The sequence below is a fragment of the Pipistrellus kuhlii genome, unplaced genomic scaffold (assembly GCF_014108245.1).
Source record: "Pipistrellus kuhlii isolate mPipKuh1 unplaced genomic scaffold, mPipKuh1.p scaffold_m20_p_12, whole genome shotgun sequence".
Classification (NCBI taxonomy): Eukaryota; Metazoa; Chordata; class Mammalia; order Chiroptera; family Vespertilionidae; genus Pipistrellus; species Pipistrellus kuhlii.
In genome coordinates this window covers 10,905,742-10,922,603 of record NW_023425427.1, presented here as the reverse complement: position 1 = coordinate 10,922,603, position 16,862 = coordinate 10,905,742, and the positions used below count along the sequence as shown (strand labels likewise).

General features: G+C 42.1%; 1 protein-coding gene across 7 annotated transcripts in view; it reads left to right on the top strand.

Annotated features, from left to right (window-relative positions):
• The first annotated feature begins 1,338 nt into the window (after positions 1 to 1,338).
• The window catches only part of FSD1L (fibronectin type III and SPRY domain containing 1 like), a 51,558-nt gene continuing 36,034 nt past the window's right edge, over positions 1,339 to 16,862 (top strand). For 6 of the 7 annotated variants that reach the window (XM_045579946.1, XM_036433149.2, XM_036433151.2 and 3 more), the window contains exons 1-2: positions 1,339 to 1,550; positions 16,373 to 16,468. In XM_045579946.1, the coding sequence (XP_045435902.1) occupies positions 1,536 to 1,550; positions 16,373 to 16,468 (111 nt within the window). In that variant the 5' untranslated portion in view covers positions 1,339 to 1,535. The remainder of the gene's footprint in view (positions 1,551 to 16,372; positions 16,469 to 16,862) is intronic. The other variant, XM_036433148.2, reaches the window with a different exon arrangement.

Sequence of the window (16,862 nt, the reverse complement as noted above, 5' to 3'; positions counted from 1 at the left end):
TGGTGGCTCTGTACTTCAGATACAGACAGGATTGCAGTAAAGTAATCTCCACCGTCAAGGAAATCAGTCTAGTCAGGGGGACCCCTGTATAGAGATAATCAAAACCTTGTAGAGTGAATACTGTTTCTTAAACATAAATCTCATGCCCTCTTGGGGCCTTTGTATTTGCTGTTCTTTCTAGAATACTTTTCTCAGGGGGTGGTTCATTCTCTCACTTCACTCTGGCCACTCCTGGAAGATAGGCCTTCCCTGACTTTCCCATGGAAAATGGAGCCCCCTCAATTCTCTGAGCCCATTTCACCCCATAGTAGTGTGTGTGTGTGTTTTTTTTTTTTTCTATAATATAACATCTCTAGCCACCTCACATTATCTTTTAAATTGGGGAGAGGAGGAAAGACTCAGCCTCCCGTACTAGATTGTAAGCTATAGAACTGGTACCTAATAGGCACTCAGTGTACATTTCCCTTTTGTTCATTCGTCATATGTGATTGCCCAGTTGAATTTTCTAAAGTCAGCATTATTTCTCTTATTTCACCTAAGGTGAATCAGGCTCAGGGAGAGTGACATGCTCAAAAATCACAAATAGCAGAGGTGCCCAGGGTGGGGTGGGGGTGGGGTTCTCTGGAAAAGGTCTACCCACATTTTGGCCAAGTCCCTACAGGCCGTTCCCATGTCTCCACTACACCCCCATCCCAGCCCTTTCCTTCTCACTGGACAGCTGGGCCTGGGCTAGCCCGGCTACTCCTCCAGCGCCAGTGTGAGGAGGCGTGCAAGATGGGAAGAGGGCCCATCTCAGGCCAGGGCCAGAGCTTTCCCTCCCATATCCCTCCTATGGGCCGGCTGCTCGGTTCCCCCTGGTCCATTCCAAGGCCTGCAGCGATGGAAAGAGGATGGAGGGAGGCGGGGAAGGAGAGCCTCTTTCAAAGGACATGCGGGCCAAAACCGGTTTGGCTTAGTGGATAGAGCGTTGGCTTGTGGACTGAAGGGTCCCAGGTTCCATTCTTGTCAGAGGCATGTACCTTAGTTGTGGGCACGTCCCCAGTGGGGGAGGGAGGGTGTGTGTGCAAGAGGCAGCTGATCGATGACTCTCTCTCTCCACGATGTTTCTGACTCTCTGTCCCTCTCTCTTCCTCTCTGTCAAAAGAAATTAATAAAATATATATTTTTTAAAAAGGACCCGCGGGGCAGAGGGGCGCACAGTCCCTCCTCTCCATCACTCCCTCCTGGTACCCGGCGCTGTCCAACCTGAGCCGCCCGGCAGCAGCGCGCATGCGCGGGCGCTCCGGGCCCCGCCCCCCGCCGCCGCCCTCTCACCCTGGCAACCGCGGCAACAACGGCGCGCGCGCGGGCGGGGCGCGGACCGGCGGGCGGGGCCGGCGGCAGCGCTGCGGGCGGAGGCTGAGGCTGAGGCTGCGGCGGCGTCGGCGCGGCCCAGGACAGCGCCCCGGCTAGCGGTCCGGCGTGTCCGACCTCCCTTCGCCTCCCCACGCGGCTCTCGATCGCGGCCTCGGGCCTGGCGGACTCAGCCTCCGGCCATGGACTCCCAGAAAGTGAGCGAGGACGGGGCGCGGGCCCGCCGGGCCGGGCGGAGGGTGGGCGGGGCGGGGCGCGCCGGGCCCGGTGTGCGGTGGGCGGTGGGCTCGTGGTCCGGGGCCGGGCCGGGCCGGGCCGCGGAGGGGAAGCCATCCAGCCTTCCATCCCACCTTTCTTCCCGGCGCGGGAGCCAAGGGGCGCCCGCCCGGCTGCGGGGACCGCGCCCGGTGACCCCGGCCGGCCTCTGCCCTCCACTGGGTCCTGGGCCCCGGCCCCTTAAAGCAAACAGGGAGGCGTCTGTCCCTCTGTCTCCATCAATAATGTCTGCAGCGCTGTAGGCCTCCCGGCATGAGGGTGAGGGTTGTCCCCTGAGCAGGTGGAGAAACCAAGGCACAGGGAGTCCACCTGCTGTCGCCCAGCCAGTGCCCTTCCCTCCACCGAGTCTGGCCCAGGACTCCGAGCACAGCCCTTGCTTCTCTAGGGGCCCCCAATCTTACTCAGTTTGTAGTTTGTAGATTAAAAAAAAAACACAAAAAAAACCAGACGTAGAAGTTACCCACCTAGGAAGTAGAACTATGATTTGAAACCACTTCTATTTGACTGCAAATCCATGTTCTTTTTATTATTCCACGATACCCATGCTAATCTATAATGATATGCTAACTAGACCAGACGTCCTTCCAGATGACGTCCCCACCCCCTCGCGGCCGAGTCCCCGGCGGGTCCCAGCGGCCGGTGTGGTGGCTGAATTGACGGAAAAACTCCCAGTTGTTAGGGCAGCGGTCGCACCCTCCTTGGCCGGTTCGCTGTTGCTGATCACTGTTACCTTAGTGGTGATTTGTGGCCTGTTTTATACCTTCCGAACAAGTTAAGGGAAGGATAGAGAGACCTAGCAGGTCCAATGAAAGGAGATTTTAATTTTTTTTTTTTTTTAAAGATAGCCCATGTTTTGAATACAGTTAGAAGTGAGTTGTTCCTATTCACCCATAATCCCTATATAGAAACCCACCCTGTTCTCTTTGTTAGAGGATGGTAGTTGAAATATAGTACCGTAAGGAAACACAGTTGTTAATAATGTAGCAGGGGAAAACAAGGGCATATCCAAGCGGCCATTCTTTTCTATTATTAGCTAGAAAGCGCTGGAAAGACCTATAAAGACCTATAATGGCCTGGACTCACCTCCTCGAGGAGCACTAGGGGCATGAGAGGACAGTGGAGGGATGTGTTAAATGTTGGCCGTTAGCGTATTTCACAAAAGTGAATGTGATTTCATTGTCGCTTGAAACTCAGGTTGGTATACTCAGTTTTTATTTCTATGGCTATTTTTTTTTAAAGCTACAGCTTGTGTATTTTGAATATGTATACATTTAAAACAGCTCTGCCTAAATTTGTAAAACATCTCACAGCTTATTTAACTTTTTAGAAAAAAGTCGTATGTTAACTGAACAGATATTATTAGTTCAGGGCAAATGGAAGGGCAAAGACTGGGAATCCAGAGACTTGGGATCCATGCTGCTGTTTACTGGCTCTGTGATGTGGAGCAAATCACTTAACTGTGATTAATCTATTTTCTCATCTATGCAGTAGAAGTAAGAATATTTTGTAGGGACATTGTAAAAAGCAGGTAAAAGAATTCATTATGAAAACACAGTGTTTTTAAAGTTTCTAAAAATAAGCACTGAAACACTCTTATGTGCTGTAAAATATTATTTTATTACTTTATTTTTTAAAATATATTTTATTGATTTTTTACAGAGAGGAAGGGAGAGGGATAGAGTTAGAAACATCCATGAGGGAGAAACATCAATCAGCTGCCTCCTGCACACTTCCTCCTGGGGATTTGCCTGCAACCAAGGTACATGCCCTTGACCGACCAGAATTGAACCTAGGCCCCTTCAGTCCGCAGGCCAACACTCTATCCACTGTGCCAAACCAGTTAAGACTGTAAAATATAATTTTAAAAAGTATTTTAATATGGATCACCTTATTTTGCCAGGGCATGCATTATCCCTCACTTTCATCAGGACTCAAGGAAATTGTGTCTCCTGCAAGATCATATCTCTAGCCATAGGGCTAAGATTTGAACTTAATTAGTTTCATTCCAAACATGATGTGTCTCAGTACCAACACATACCTGGTATGTCACCATGTGCGGTTTCCCCAGAGGAAGCAAAGAATTAGCTGCTCTTTCTTACTGGTACAAATATAGCTATTTGTGATAACTTTGATAATCAATTTATCAATATTAAAAATGTGTTGAATTTGCCGAAACCGGTTTGGCTCAGTGGATAGAGTGTCAGGTCCCAGGTTCGATTCCGGTCGGGGCATGTGCCTTGGTTGTGGGCACATCCCCGGTGGGGTGTGTGCAAGAGGCAGCTAATCGATGATTCTCTCTCATTGATGTTTCTGGCTCTCTATCCCTCTCTCTTCCTCTCTGTAAAAAAATCAATAAAACATATATTTTTTTAAAAATGTGTTGAATTTCATTGGTGGTATCAAATAAGATTTTTAAGTTAAAAAACTCTTGTTTTATAGCTTAAAATGAGTATCTGGTGTTAATACTTATAACCATAAATTGTTATAATAAATTACTACAGAATCAATTATATACAGGGTGGGGCAAAAGTAAATTTACAGTTTTGGCTATATGAAACAGTTTATTCTTGTACTAGGGGCCCAGAGCATGAAATTAATGCTTGGGGTGGGGGGTCCCTCAGCCCAGTCTCCACCCTCTCCAATATCTCTCTCACAATCCAGAACTGCTGGCTCCCAACTGCTTTGTGTGCCTGCCTGCCTGTTTGCCCCTAACCACTTCTGCCTGCCAGCCTGATCACCCCCTAACCACTCCTCTGCCATCCTAATTGACGCTTAAATGCTTCCCTGCCAGCCCGATCACCCCCAACTGCCCTCCCTTACCAATCTGGTTCCCCCCAACTTCACTCCCCTGCAGGCCTGGTCACCCCTAATTGCCCTCCCCTGTATGCCTGCCCCCCACCAACTGTCCTCCCCTGCAGGCCTGATTGCCCCCAACTGCCCTCCCCTGCAGACTTGTGGTCCCCCAACTGCCCTCCCCTGTAGGCCTGGTCCCTTCTAACTGCCCTCCCCTGCTGGCCTGATCGCCTACAACTGCCCTCCCCTGCTGGTCATCTTGTGGTGGCCATCTTGTGTCCACATGGGGCAGCCATCTTTGACCACATGGCGGTGACCATCTTTATGTGTTGGAGTGACAGTCAATTTGCATATTACTCATTTATTAGATCAGATTATTATATATTAATTATTGTATTATTTTCCATACAAGCAATTGTAAACCTACTTTTGCCCCACATTGAACTTCAATTAATAATGAGGTAAACTGAATATTTATTTCTCTTTGAATAAGACAGTAAGTAATACATCTCTGGCATGATTTTTCTTTCCTATTATAAAATGTTACAATGAAATAGTGGCAGTATAAGGAAAATGGTTAGATATTGCAAATGGCAAAAAGAGAGGATTGCTTAAATATATACCTTTTGTAAGGCTTTGGGATTTGGGCTTTAAATTATTAAGAGGATGGCTTTGGAGCCACGTCTCCTGTTCTATTTATGAGCTGAATGAGTATGGGTAATTTGCAGTGTGTCTCAGTTTCCTCATCTACAGAATAGAGATAATAATGGTTCTTATCTCAAAGGGCTATTGTAAGTATGCTATTAATTTTTAAAAATCATTTGGTACCTAGTACCCATGAGAACTCTGTTAGTATTGTTATAAAGTTCATGATTTCACCTTTAAAATCACTTCCTCCTTTTGTTGATAATTTATGTAACTACTAGAGGCCCGGTACACGAAATTTGTGCACAGTTGGAGGGGTCCCTCAGTCCAGCCTATGCCCTCTCACAGACCAGGAGGCCTTGGGGAATGCCCAACTGATGGCTTAGGGAAGCAGGCCTAAGCCGTCAGTCAGACCTCCTTAGTGCTACAGGGGGGTCAGTGAGGGGTGACTAAATAACTAAGCTCCTGCCACCACCACTGCCCTCGCCAGCCATGAGCTCGGCTTCTGGGTGAACGGCACTCCCCTGTTGGAGCTCACTGAACACTGGGGACAGCTCCTGCATTGAGCATCTGCCCCTTGGTGGTCAGTATGCGTCATAGTGACAGTTGTTCCACTGTTCGGTCGATTTGCATACTAGCCTTTTATTATATAGGATTTTCCTAATTCAATCCAGCCATTTGTTACCTTTATCCTTAAGTTTTAAAGTATGTTTTCTGTCTTATTATCTATTATAAATGATTTCAAATGGTGGTGCCAAAGAAGAATTGTGAAATCCTTTTTGAAAGAGGTTTGGAAGTTCTGATTCATGCAATCTGACAATAGAGATTAAGTTAACTGGGCAGTCTTACAGAAGCTTGATGGTGGCAAGTCAGCAAATGGATTAGTTTGACCAGTTGCTCTTTTGTCCGTGAAAGTAACTTGGACTTCAGTGTTCTGTTAGCAACAGATGCTCTGTTTGAGTAGAGGAAGAAAGCATAATTGCCTTGGGTATGTAAGGCATACTGTTGGATACGGAAAACCACAGTATTATCTCCTAGAAATAAACAGAGGGATTTTGTTTATATTGAGTTTCTGGGACACTTTTGTGAACAGGATGTGTTATGGATAGGTGGCTTTGTTTGATACTCAGATCTTTGATTATGTCCGTAAGTGGTTTTAAGATAAAATCCCAAAGGTTTCTTTACCTGATGAAATGTGTATATTCAAAGAAACCATTGATACAAATAAGACGTGAACCTTTTAAGAATGTTGGCGCATAGAATTTGATAGTTTATGTTAAATTTTGTACAGGAGTTCTTTCACATTCATAGGGGTTGCTATTTCTAGGAAATGGTAGATGCTGTATCAATAAAAAAGGTAGAGAGGAAGGTGGAGGGATGCCAGAGGAAGGATGTTACCAAATGCAGACATTGTCAATTGTTTGCTTTTCTCTACTTTTTCTTGTGTATTATTTAATTTCTACTGCTTGGAAACGGTTAATGACAGTCAGGTGAGGCTTGACTGTATAAGACTGGACAGTTCTTTTTCTTTTTTGAGCGAGGGTCTTGTTTTTTTTAAAGTAGACCTATGAACAGGAATAAGTGAGTTTTTATACATCCCAGCTAATCACAACTGCAAGCATTCCTACGGAATGGATCAAAGTAATCTGGGATGATATACAAGGCATGAGGTACCCTCCTCACAGGACCATAATGACATACTTATGATCACTATATTTAAATATAGATGTTTTCATTTCTCATTGGACTTGACAGTTTAAGAAATTAGAAATATAGTGAAGCAGACCTTTAAAAAATTTTTTTGACATCATGCTTCTTTGTAATGCCTAGCTGAATATACAAAGAATCATTCATGCAGCAAAAACATTGAATGTTTCCCTTAGTGTTCAACTTAGAATGTACAATATTTTGAAGTCGGTGGATTTTGTCTCCATCTTTCTTTTTATGCTTTATACCCTTAGTTGGCACTTTTTCCCAGGCACAAGTTTCTGATAGCATCTGATCTCAGTTATTGATACTTGTAGATTGATAGCTAATTATATTTTTAACAAATTTATAATAAAGTGTTACCACAGCCAACCTGTGTATTTTTGTTACATTATAAATACAAGTAATACAAGTTTATTGTAGGAAAATATAGATAAATAAAAATAAGTAACCCATAATCCTGCCACCCAGAGATAACCTCTTTAACATTTGTATGTATTACATTGCAGTCTTTTTTTATGCATATAGAAACTTAAAAAACTATGGTATCATGTTCAGTATATCTATATACCGTGTTTCCCCGAAAATAAGACATCCTCCGAAAATAAGACCTACTACTTAAGGTTTCCTTCTGAGTGAAATATAAGGCATGCCCCAAAAATAAGGCCCCCTCCTTAGGCTAAACATGAGAGATTTGGTTCACTGATTCTGAAAGAAATGGAGTCACAAGAAATTCACCAGGAAATTCAGGAATTGGATTGTTATGATGATGTTCCAGAAGATGATGACATGATTGTCATTGAATAAATGAGTAAATTTTTGATACTGTAGGATTCACAGTTTGGTTTGTGTTGACAACTGCCGTACTACCGTACCGTATACAGGTAATAAATTTTCTTTATTTTCATTTAACAATAAATGTGTACTGTATTCTTCTTCATGGAAAAATAAGACATCCCCTGAAAATAAGACCTAGCGCATCTTTGGGAGCAAAAATTAATATAAGACACTGTCTTATTTTTGGGGAAACGGTAGATATAAAAGCCTAACTGACCATCACAACTGAATGGACGACCAAACAGGCTGCATGGGGTGACCAGGCCAGCAGGGGGGTCAGCGAGGGTGGACCAAATGACTGAGCAGCAGGCTGCGTGGGGCAACCAGGCTGGCAGGGGGGTTAGTGTGGGCCAACCAAACCACTGAACAGCAGGCTGCATGGGGTGCCCAGGCCCGCAGGGGCGGGGGGCAGTTGGGGGCGGCTTGGCTGGTGGGGGGGGCAGTGAAGGGCGACCAGGATGGCATGGGGGGGCAGTGAGGGGCAACTAGGCTGGTAAGGGGGCAGTTGGGGACAACCAGACTGGCAGGGGGGACAGTAAGGGGCAATCAGTCTAATGGGGAAGGGCAGTTGGGGAGACCAGGCTGGTGGGGTGGGGGCAGTTAGGGGTGACCAGGTCGGTGGTGGGGGGGAAGTTTGGGGCAATCAGGCAGGCAGGCAGGTGAGCAGTTCGGAGCCAGTGGTCCCAGATTGTAACAGGGTTGTTCTGGATTGGAGAGGGTGCAGGCTGGGCTGAGAGGGATCCTCCTCCCTCGTGCATGAATCTTGTGCACTGGGCCTCTAGTTGTTTTATAATTTGCCTTTCACTTAACATGTTATGAATCTTTTACCATGTGAATTTAATTTTACAACACTATTAAGCAGAATTCTTTTGTATGGATGTGTTACTTGAATTTTAATCAGGACCCTTTTGTTGTACATATATTTTGGTCCCTACCTTCTAATGTTATAAATCACATTGATATGAACATCCTGGTAGCCAAATCTCTGATTAAACTCTTATTTACTTAAGTTAGTATAAATAGAATTTACTTAAAAAATTAGTAGAAATAGAATTGGAGAGTCAATGTGTATATATTTAAAAAAATCTTTTGGTGTGTATTGCCAAATTGCCCTTCAGAAGAGTTTTATCAGGTTATATTGCAGTATGTGAGAGTACCCCTACTTCTATTGCCACTCCACCACCCTTAATTAGATGGTGGGACCCCTGATTTCCTTGGCAGAATATCAGCTTCCTAAACCTGACTGGATGGCATAGCCAGTTCACAGGTCACTGTACATGGATGAGACTTCTTCAGCCTCTGAAACACTGTATTTCCTTAAATTTAGATGGGAGAGTTCCTCCTGTTTTGCCCTGATAGCTTGCAAATGGGCTCATCCAATAATGCTTGTAATTGTTGGTCTTCAAACTTTTTCGGTTGACCTGGATGTTCTTTGTCTTTCACATAAATCTTAATACAGCAGAATTAAATATAAATATAAATATTTAATATTTATAAGTATAAATATTTATAAATATAAATCATGACTTTTAAAGCATTTAAACCAGTGTTCACAAGTACCGTATCTTGAAATGGAGCATGTTCACCATAATATGTGCATTCCTGCCAGATCAAATGAAAATTGGATTTTTTTTCCTTGAGGATCACCTTAGTTGCATACAGATAGTGTTCCAGCTTGTTTCATCCTTAGAGAGGGCATGGTTTCTACTACTAACTAGCTATTTATGATGCTCAGATTTCTGTATTCCTCAACAATATACCGGTATATTTCTCATTTTTCATCTCCTTGCATTACATCTGAGCATAGTACTCTGGTTTGTGTTGCCATAGGTATGGTCAGCTGTTAAGATTCTGGTGGATAGAGCTCTCTGGATTTCATTACCTAATTCAAAGGAGAGGTCTGTCGTATAAAGCAGTGATTTTCTATTGGTGTGCTGCAGCAGACACACTCACACTGGGTGCCATAAGAATTTTTAAAATATGCAATTCCTGTCTAGTCAGTGGCATTGACCTCTTTTTCCTTAGATTGTCAAAAAAACAACAGCAACAGTCAATACAACAATAACCACCTGGTGTGAATGAATAAAAATTATACTTTTTTTGTTAGAGTGGCAAAAATACATATATTTTGGTGTGCCGCAGATTAGTTGATTTGTGCCAAGATTTAAAAAAGCCTGAAAATTGCTGGTGTAGAGTGATGCAAGTGGTATCATTCCTGGTGACATTAGGATATTCTTCAGGAATTCTGTTTGTTTCATTGATTCATTTGCTCTGGTTGTAGGAACTGTATGATTTTTTGTACAGTACCAGTCTAGGATAGTGTAAAACTACTAGGTGTATCGGTTAATAATGTGGATTTTGTAATAAAAGAAAACATGATAATTTCAAGAGAAACATCAAAAGTACTTTATTCAAAGTAATGTCCATTGCTAGCTACACATTTCTCCCATCTTTCAGGTAATTTGTGGTTACCATCCCAATAGAACTTTTCTTGATTTGAGACAAACCATTCAGAGACCTAATTTTCCACTTCTTCGTATGTTTTGAAGTACTGCTCAGAAAGTGCGTGTGCCATCAATTGGGACAAGTGGTAATCTGCAGGAGCAAGGTCTGGTGAATACAGTGGGTGGGTTAATACCCTGTTTCCCCAAAAATAAGACATTGTCTTATATTAATTTTTGCTCCCAAAGATGCGCTAGGTCTTATTTTCATGGGATGTCTTATTTTTCCATGAAGAAGAATACGGTACACATTTATTGTTAAATGAAAATAAAGGAAATTTATTACTTGTATATGGTACGGTAGTACGGTAGTTGTCCACACAAACCAGACAAACTGTGAATCCTACAGTATCAAGAATTTACTCATGTATTCAATGACAATCATGTCCTCATCTTCTGGAACATCATCATAACAATCCAATTCCTGAATTTCCTGGTGAATTTCTTGTGACTCCATTTCTTTCAGAATCAGTGGACCAAATCTCTCATGTTTAGCCTAGGGGAGGGGGGGGGCTTATTTTTGGGGCATGCCTTATATTTCACTCAGAAGGAAACCTGTAAGTAGGTCTTATTTTTGGAGGATGTCTTATTTTCGGGGAAACACGGTACTTACCAGGAAAGATCTTTTAAGGTGTCTTTAACCGGTTTTGAAGTGTGTGATGCTGTGTTATCATGAAGCAAAATTACTTTGCCATGTCTTCTGGTTCATTCTGGTCATTTCACCATCGAAGTGTGGTTCGAATTGATTATTTGTTGTTGGTAGCGATCAGTATCAACAGTTTCACTTGTTTTTAGAAGCTCATAATACACCACACCTTCCTCATCCCACCAAATACAGAGCAATTTCTTCTTTCCTAAGTGATTGGGCCTTGCAGTCGATGTTGATGGTTGACCTGGGCCAACCCATGATTTTGTACTTTTGGGATTCTCAAAATAAATCCACTTTTCATCGCCAGTCACAATTTTATGCAAAATTTTGTACCATTGAAGCAACATTTTACTGATGACTTTTAGGTTTTCCATTTTTCTTTCATTCAGTTGATGGGACACCCGTTTTTCTTCCTTTAAAATCCTTCCCATTGCTTATAAATGATCAGAAATTGTCATTGCTTATAAATGATCAGAAATTGTTGAGTAATGTTTAATCTTTCTGCAAGTTGTTTTTTAGTTTGACATGCATCTTCGTCCAATAATGCTTGTAATTGTTGGTCTTCAAACTTTTTCAGTTGATCTGGACATTCTTTGTCTTTCACATTGAAATCATCACTTTTAAAACATTTTAACCAGCATTCACAAGTATCTTGAGATGGAGCATTTCAATTACAAAATACTCAGCAGCACTTTTCTTTAAAATAAAATAATGAATTCAAACTTCCCACAAATGCACTTTTTGGGGCACAAAATTTGACATTTTTAAGCATAAAAATAACTATGATGTTAATACCTTGAGCAAATTTGACATGTGAAATTTTGAAGCTTGTTTTCAATACAACAAAATAGCATACATATCAAATCGTATATGTATCAACATATGTGTAACTCCATCCATTGAAAAAAATCCACATTATTAAATAGTACAGCTGTACAGGCTTTGAAGCAGCTTCCTGTATTTGAATTGTAGCTGCCATTTGATAGCTGTGTGATCTAAGAACATTTCTTAACTTGTTTAGCCTTCCCTTTTTCAACCATAAAATTCAAAGACTAACATATTACTTTTCAAAAATCTGTTGTGAAAATTAAAAAAGACATTCTTGTTCAAACCTTAGCACATTGCTTGGCACATAAAGTGCTTAAACTATACTAATTGAAATGCCTATAATAATAGTTTGACCCTCTTAAGTGGTAGGTCAATTAGTAATTAGTGATATTTGCAATGGTTCTAGGTTTGTATATCTCAACTGTCTGAAATACTAATGTAGAATTGGAATCAGAATTTTTTCCCTAGTGATTGGGTTATGTGACCAAAAGATTGTGTCTGAGATTGCCTGTGCACACTTCTCTGAAGACATTTGCCCTATATATTTTACTATGATCCAGCAGAATTGGTATTTGTCAAAGCATATCTTCAGATGTACATCACCTAGAATTTTTAGTTATGGCTACTTGACATCTTGCAAAATACAATTAAATTATCTAGACGAGCTTTGTGTAATGTATATTGCCTTTATCCATCTTTGTTTATCATTTTGTCCATCAATGTTGGAAGGTAATAGGAGACTTGAGATCTGAGATGAAATCTGAGACCCTTGTAGGCATCCTTTCAGATTGATAGGATCCCATGGAGCAGATGAAAGTTTTCTTTGCTTTCTTTCACCATCAGATTTTGCTAATAAATGAGTCAGATATATGTCATAATGGACTGACTAATTTTGTAAATACTTGTTTGGTACTTGGTGTGTTTTTTCTTCTTTTTTTTTTTTAAATCTTTACCTGAGGATTTGTTTTTTATTGATGAGAGAGAGAGAGAGAGAGAGAGAGAGAGAGAGAGAGAGAGAGAGAGAGAGACACTCCCGTACACGCCTCGATTAGGATTGAACCTGCAACCTAGTATGTGCCCTGACTGGGAATCCAACCTGCAATCTTTTGGTGTACAGGGCAACACTGCACCACCTGGCCAGGGTTACTAGGAAGACTCTTAAGTCCTCTGCCTTCCTTTTCTATGTCTCTCCAGTTGTGCCCACTCCTCCCCCAAGTTCAGCTCCATACTGCATCTTTGTATTCAAATCTTGGTACACCTGTTTCTGGTAGTTACAGCAACAGGATAAACAGCTAACTCTTGATATGGGCCTTTTTTTATTGTGCTATTATTGTATTAAAATACCACCAGTGGTGAGGATAGGAAGAAATAGTATAGGTAAGTAGAATACTGCACAGAGCCCTAGTCAGCCCAAGGGATGATGATAAGACTATCTACAGGGATTGTTGAGAGAATTAAATAAGAACTGTAGTAATTCTTTTTAATTTTTCACTTCCATAATGCTTTATTAGCATTTATATAAAGTGTTATTTCTTTATCAGATTACTGCCTGAGCTCCTTTTATAGCCTTTTATCAATATTTGCTTATATTTTTGAGGAGAACCTTTATCAAACAAAATCTTATGGGAATCCTCTTATCTAATAAAAGAGTAATATGCAAATTGACTGTCATTCCAACACACAAGATGGCTGCCCCCATGTGGACACAAGAAGGCTGCCATAAGATGGCCAGCAGGGGAGGGCAGTTGGGAGGGACCAGGCCTGCAGAGAAGGGCAGTTGGGGGAGGGGGACCCATGCCTGCAGGGGAAGGCAGTTGGGGGGTAGGGACCAGGCCTGCAAGGGAGGGTAGTTGTGGGCGATCAAGCCTGCAGGGGAGGGCAGTTAGGAGTGACCAGGCTGGCAGAGGAGGAAAGTTGGGGGCGTCCAGGCCTTCAGGAAAGGGCAGTTGGGAGGGACCAGACCAGCAGGGGAGAGCAGTTAGGGGCAATGAGGCTGCAGGGGAGGACAGTTAGGGATGACTGGGTTGGCAGGTGAGGGCAGTTGGGGGGACTAGGCCTACAGGGAGGGCAGTTGTGGGGAACAAGCTGGCAGGGGAGGACAGTTAGGAGTGACCAGGCTGGCAGGGGAGGGCAGTTAGGGGTGACCAGGCCAACAGGGGAGGGCAGTTAGGGGCAATTGGGCTGGCAGGGGAGCAGTTAAGCATCAATCTGGCTGGCAGGGAGTGGTTAGGGGATGATCAGGCTGGCAGTTGGGAGCCAGCAGTCCTAGATTGTGAGATTGGGCCTAAATGGGCAGTTGGATATCCCTTGAGGGTTCCAGGTTGGAGATGGTACAGGCTGGGCTGAGCAACACCTCCTTCCCCTGCCCCCACATGAATTTCATGCACCAGGCCTCTAGTTATTAAAATATTTACACTTGTAGATGTTTACAAATACAAGGCTTGTGTGTCTGGAAAAATTATAAAATATAAATACTTCTATTTGATTTTTTACTGGGAATACAAATACTTTGGGTCTTGCTGTTACTACCGATGGAGAGTTATTAAACAGCTATACCTGTGCTGTCCAATATGACATTATTTGTTCCACATGCTATAAAAAAAGTGAAATTAAAGTTAAAAAATAAATTTAGGTTCTCAGTTGCTCTATCTACATTTCAAAAGTGCATTAATTTCATGTGGCTAGTGACTTTCATATTGGACATCACATGTAGAAGACATTTCCATTATAGCAGAACATTTTATTGGATAGTACTGAACTAGAGTGTATGAGAAATAACCAAGTGTTTTTTTAAGTAGGAAGCATTACCAAAAAGTCTGAGGTATTTGCTACTAAAATTACATACTTGTTATGCTTCTATAATATCTATAAATGTTACAATGAATTTTTGTAACTTAAGTTGCACGTGTATTACCTTTCATATTTCTAAAATATGTTTATGTTTTTATAAATAAACAAAATGTCAAATTATCTCTGTTTTTATTCCTAGTATCCTGATTTTGTATTAGAAATTTCCATTTGTTTTTGCAGCATTTAAGGTTTGGTTCTATTTCTTTGCCACAGCTGTATAACCTAAAATAAAACAATTTATATTAATTAATAGTGATCATCTTCATTGTGAAAGGTATGGTGATTAACGTGTTTATTAGGAATAAGATATTTTAGAACAGTACATGTACATATCCCATAATGTGTTTATTATGAATAAAATATTTTAGAACAGTACATGTACATATCCCATCTTTTTAATTTTAGGTTTTAGAAAATTTTGAACAAGAAGCTTTAGATTGCACCTATTTATTGTATAACTAGAGGCCTGGTGTACAAATTCATGCACTGGTAGGATCCCTTGGCCTGACCTCCGGGGACCAGGACGAAACCAGCTCTCCGACATCCCCCAAGGGTCTTGGATTGTGAGAGGACGCAGGCCAGGCTGAGGGAACCCACTGATGCACTGTGCACAGAATGCACTGTGCCTCTAGTATGCATATAGATATTTGGTTAATCTCTTCTTGCCCTCCCCCTTTCCCCTCTGAAATTCATCAGTTTCCATGCCTGTGCATTGAGCTTCTGTCCCCTGGTGGTCTGTGCGCATCATAGCTACCAGTCAAATGGTTGATTAGGCTTTAAAAATAAATAAATAAATATATATATATATATATATATATATATATATATATATATATATATATATTCTCTTAAATAAAGGGTTAAATAAAGGGTTTATTTAGAGAACTAGAGGTCTGGTGCACGAAATTCGTGCATGGGGGTATGTGTCCCTCAGCATAGCTTGCACCCTCTCCAATCTGGACCCCTCAAGGGATGTCCGACTGCCTGGTGCCTTCCGGTAGAATCAGGTGTAAATGGGCAGTCAGACATCCCTCTCACAATCTAGGACTGCTGGCTCCCAACTGCTCGCCTACCTGCCTTCCTGATTGTCCCTAACTGCTTCTGCCTGCCAGCCTGATCACCCCCTAACCACTTCCCTGCCAGCCTAATTGATGCCTAACTGCTCCCCTGCCAGCCTGATTGCTCCTAACTGCCCTTCCCTGCAGGCTTGGTTGCCCCCAACTTCCTTCCTCTAATGGCCTGGTCACCCCTAACTGCACTCCCCTGCAGGTTTGATCGCCCACAACTGCCCTCCCTTGCAGGCCTGGTCCCTCTCAACTGCCCTCTCCTGTTGGCCTTCTTGTGGCAGCCATATTGTGTCCACATTAGGGTAGTCATCTTTGACCACATGGGGGCAGCCATCTTGTATGTTGGAGTGACAGTTAATTTGCATATTACTCTTTTATTAGATAGTATAGAGGCCTGGTACACAGGTGTGGGCCAGCTGATTTGTCCTGAAGGTTGTCCTGGATCAGGGTGGGAGTTCCCTTGGGACATGTGGCAGCCTGGGTGAGGGGCCTGTGTTGGTTTGCAGGCTGGCCATGCCCCCCGGTGACCCAAGCTGAGGCCCTGATATCTGGGATTTATTTACCTTCTACAATTGAAACTTTGTAGCCTAGAGCAGAGGCCTGCGTCAGCCAGGAAGCTTGGCTTCCTCCATTGTCAGGGAAACCCAAGCCTTTTGCTTGCTCCTTGGCCACAGCCATCTTGGTTGGGTTAATTTGCATACTCACTCCTGATTGACTGGTGGGCGTGGCTTGTGAGTGTAGCAGAGGTATGTTCAGTTTGCATATTACTCTTTTATTAGATTATTAGATTAGATAGGGTTGTTGTTAATGAATGTTATAATTTTATCTTATTAAAACATCAAGATGTTTCTTTTTTTTGATTCTAGGAAGCTTTACAAAGGATCATTTCAACTCTGGCAAATAAAAATGATGAAATTCAGAACTTTATTGATACACTAAATCAAACACTAAAAGGAGTTCAGGTATGAATTTCTATTAAAAGTTTGTGTAAATATTTTATAATGAATGATTGTTGGATCAAATCAGAAGTATAAAAACACCCTATCAGCTCTAGATTATAAACTAGTGGAGATGAGAGCAGGGTTTTTAATCATCAGATAAAAATACTTTCTTTGCTATTCTTGCATTCTCCATGGAATGATCAAGTAGTAAGGAAAAAAGAAAACGAATTACAGTTCTAGGAATACTGTAGTGTTCATTTTCCATTTTATTTTTGTCTTTTCTATTTCTAACTAAGCAAATTGTATCTTTCAAAAGTACCGAGAAGCTAAACATTCTTTACAGTAAATAATGGAAGGAAAATGTAGATAGTAAAAGTCTCCTCATAAAATCAAATGAATGTAAAACATAAAAGTA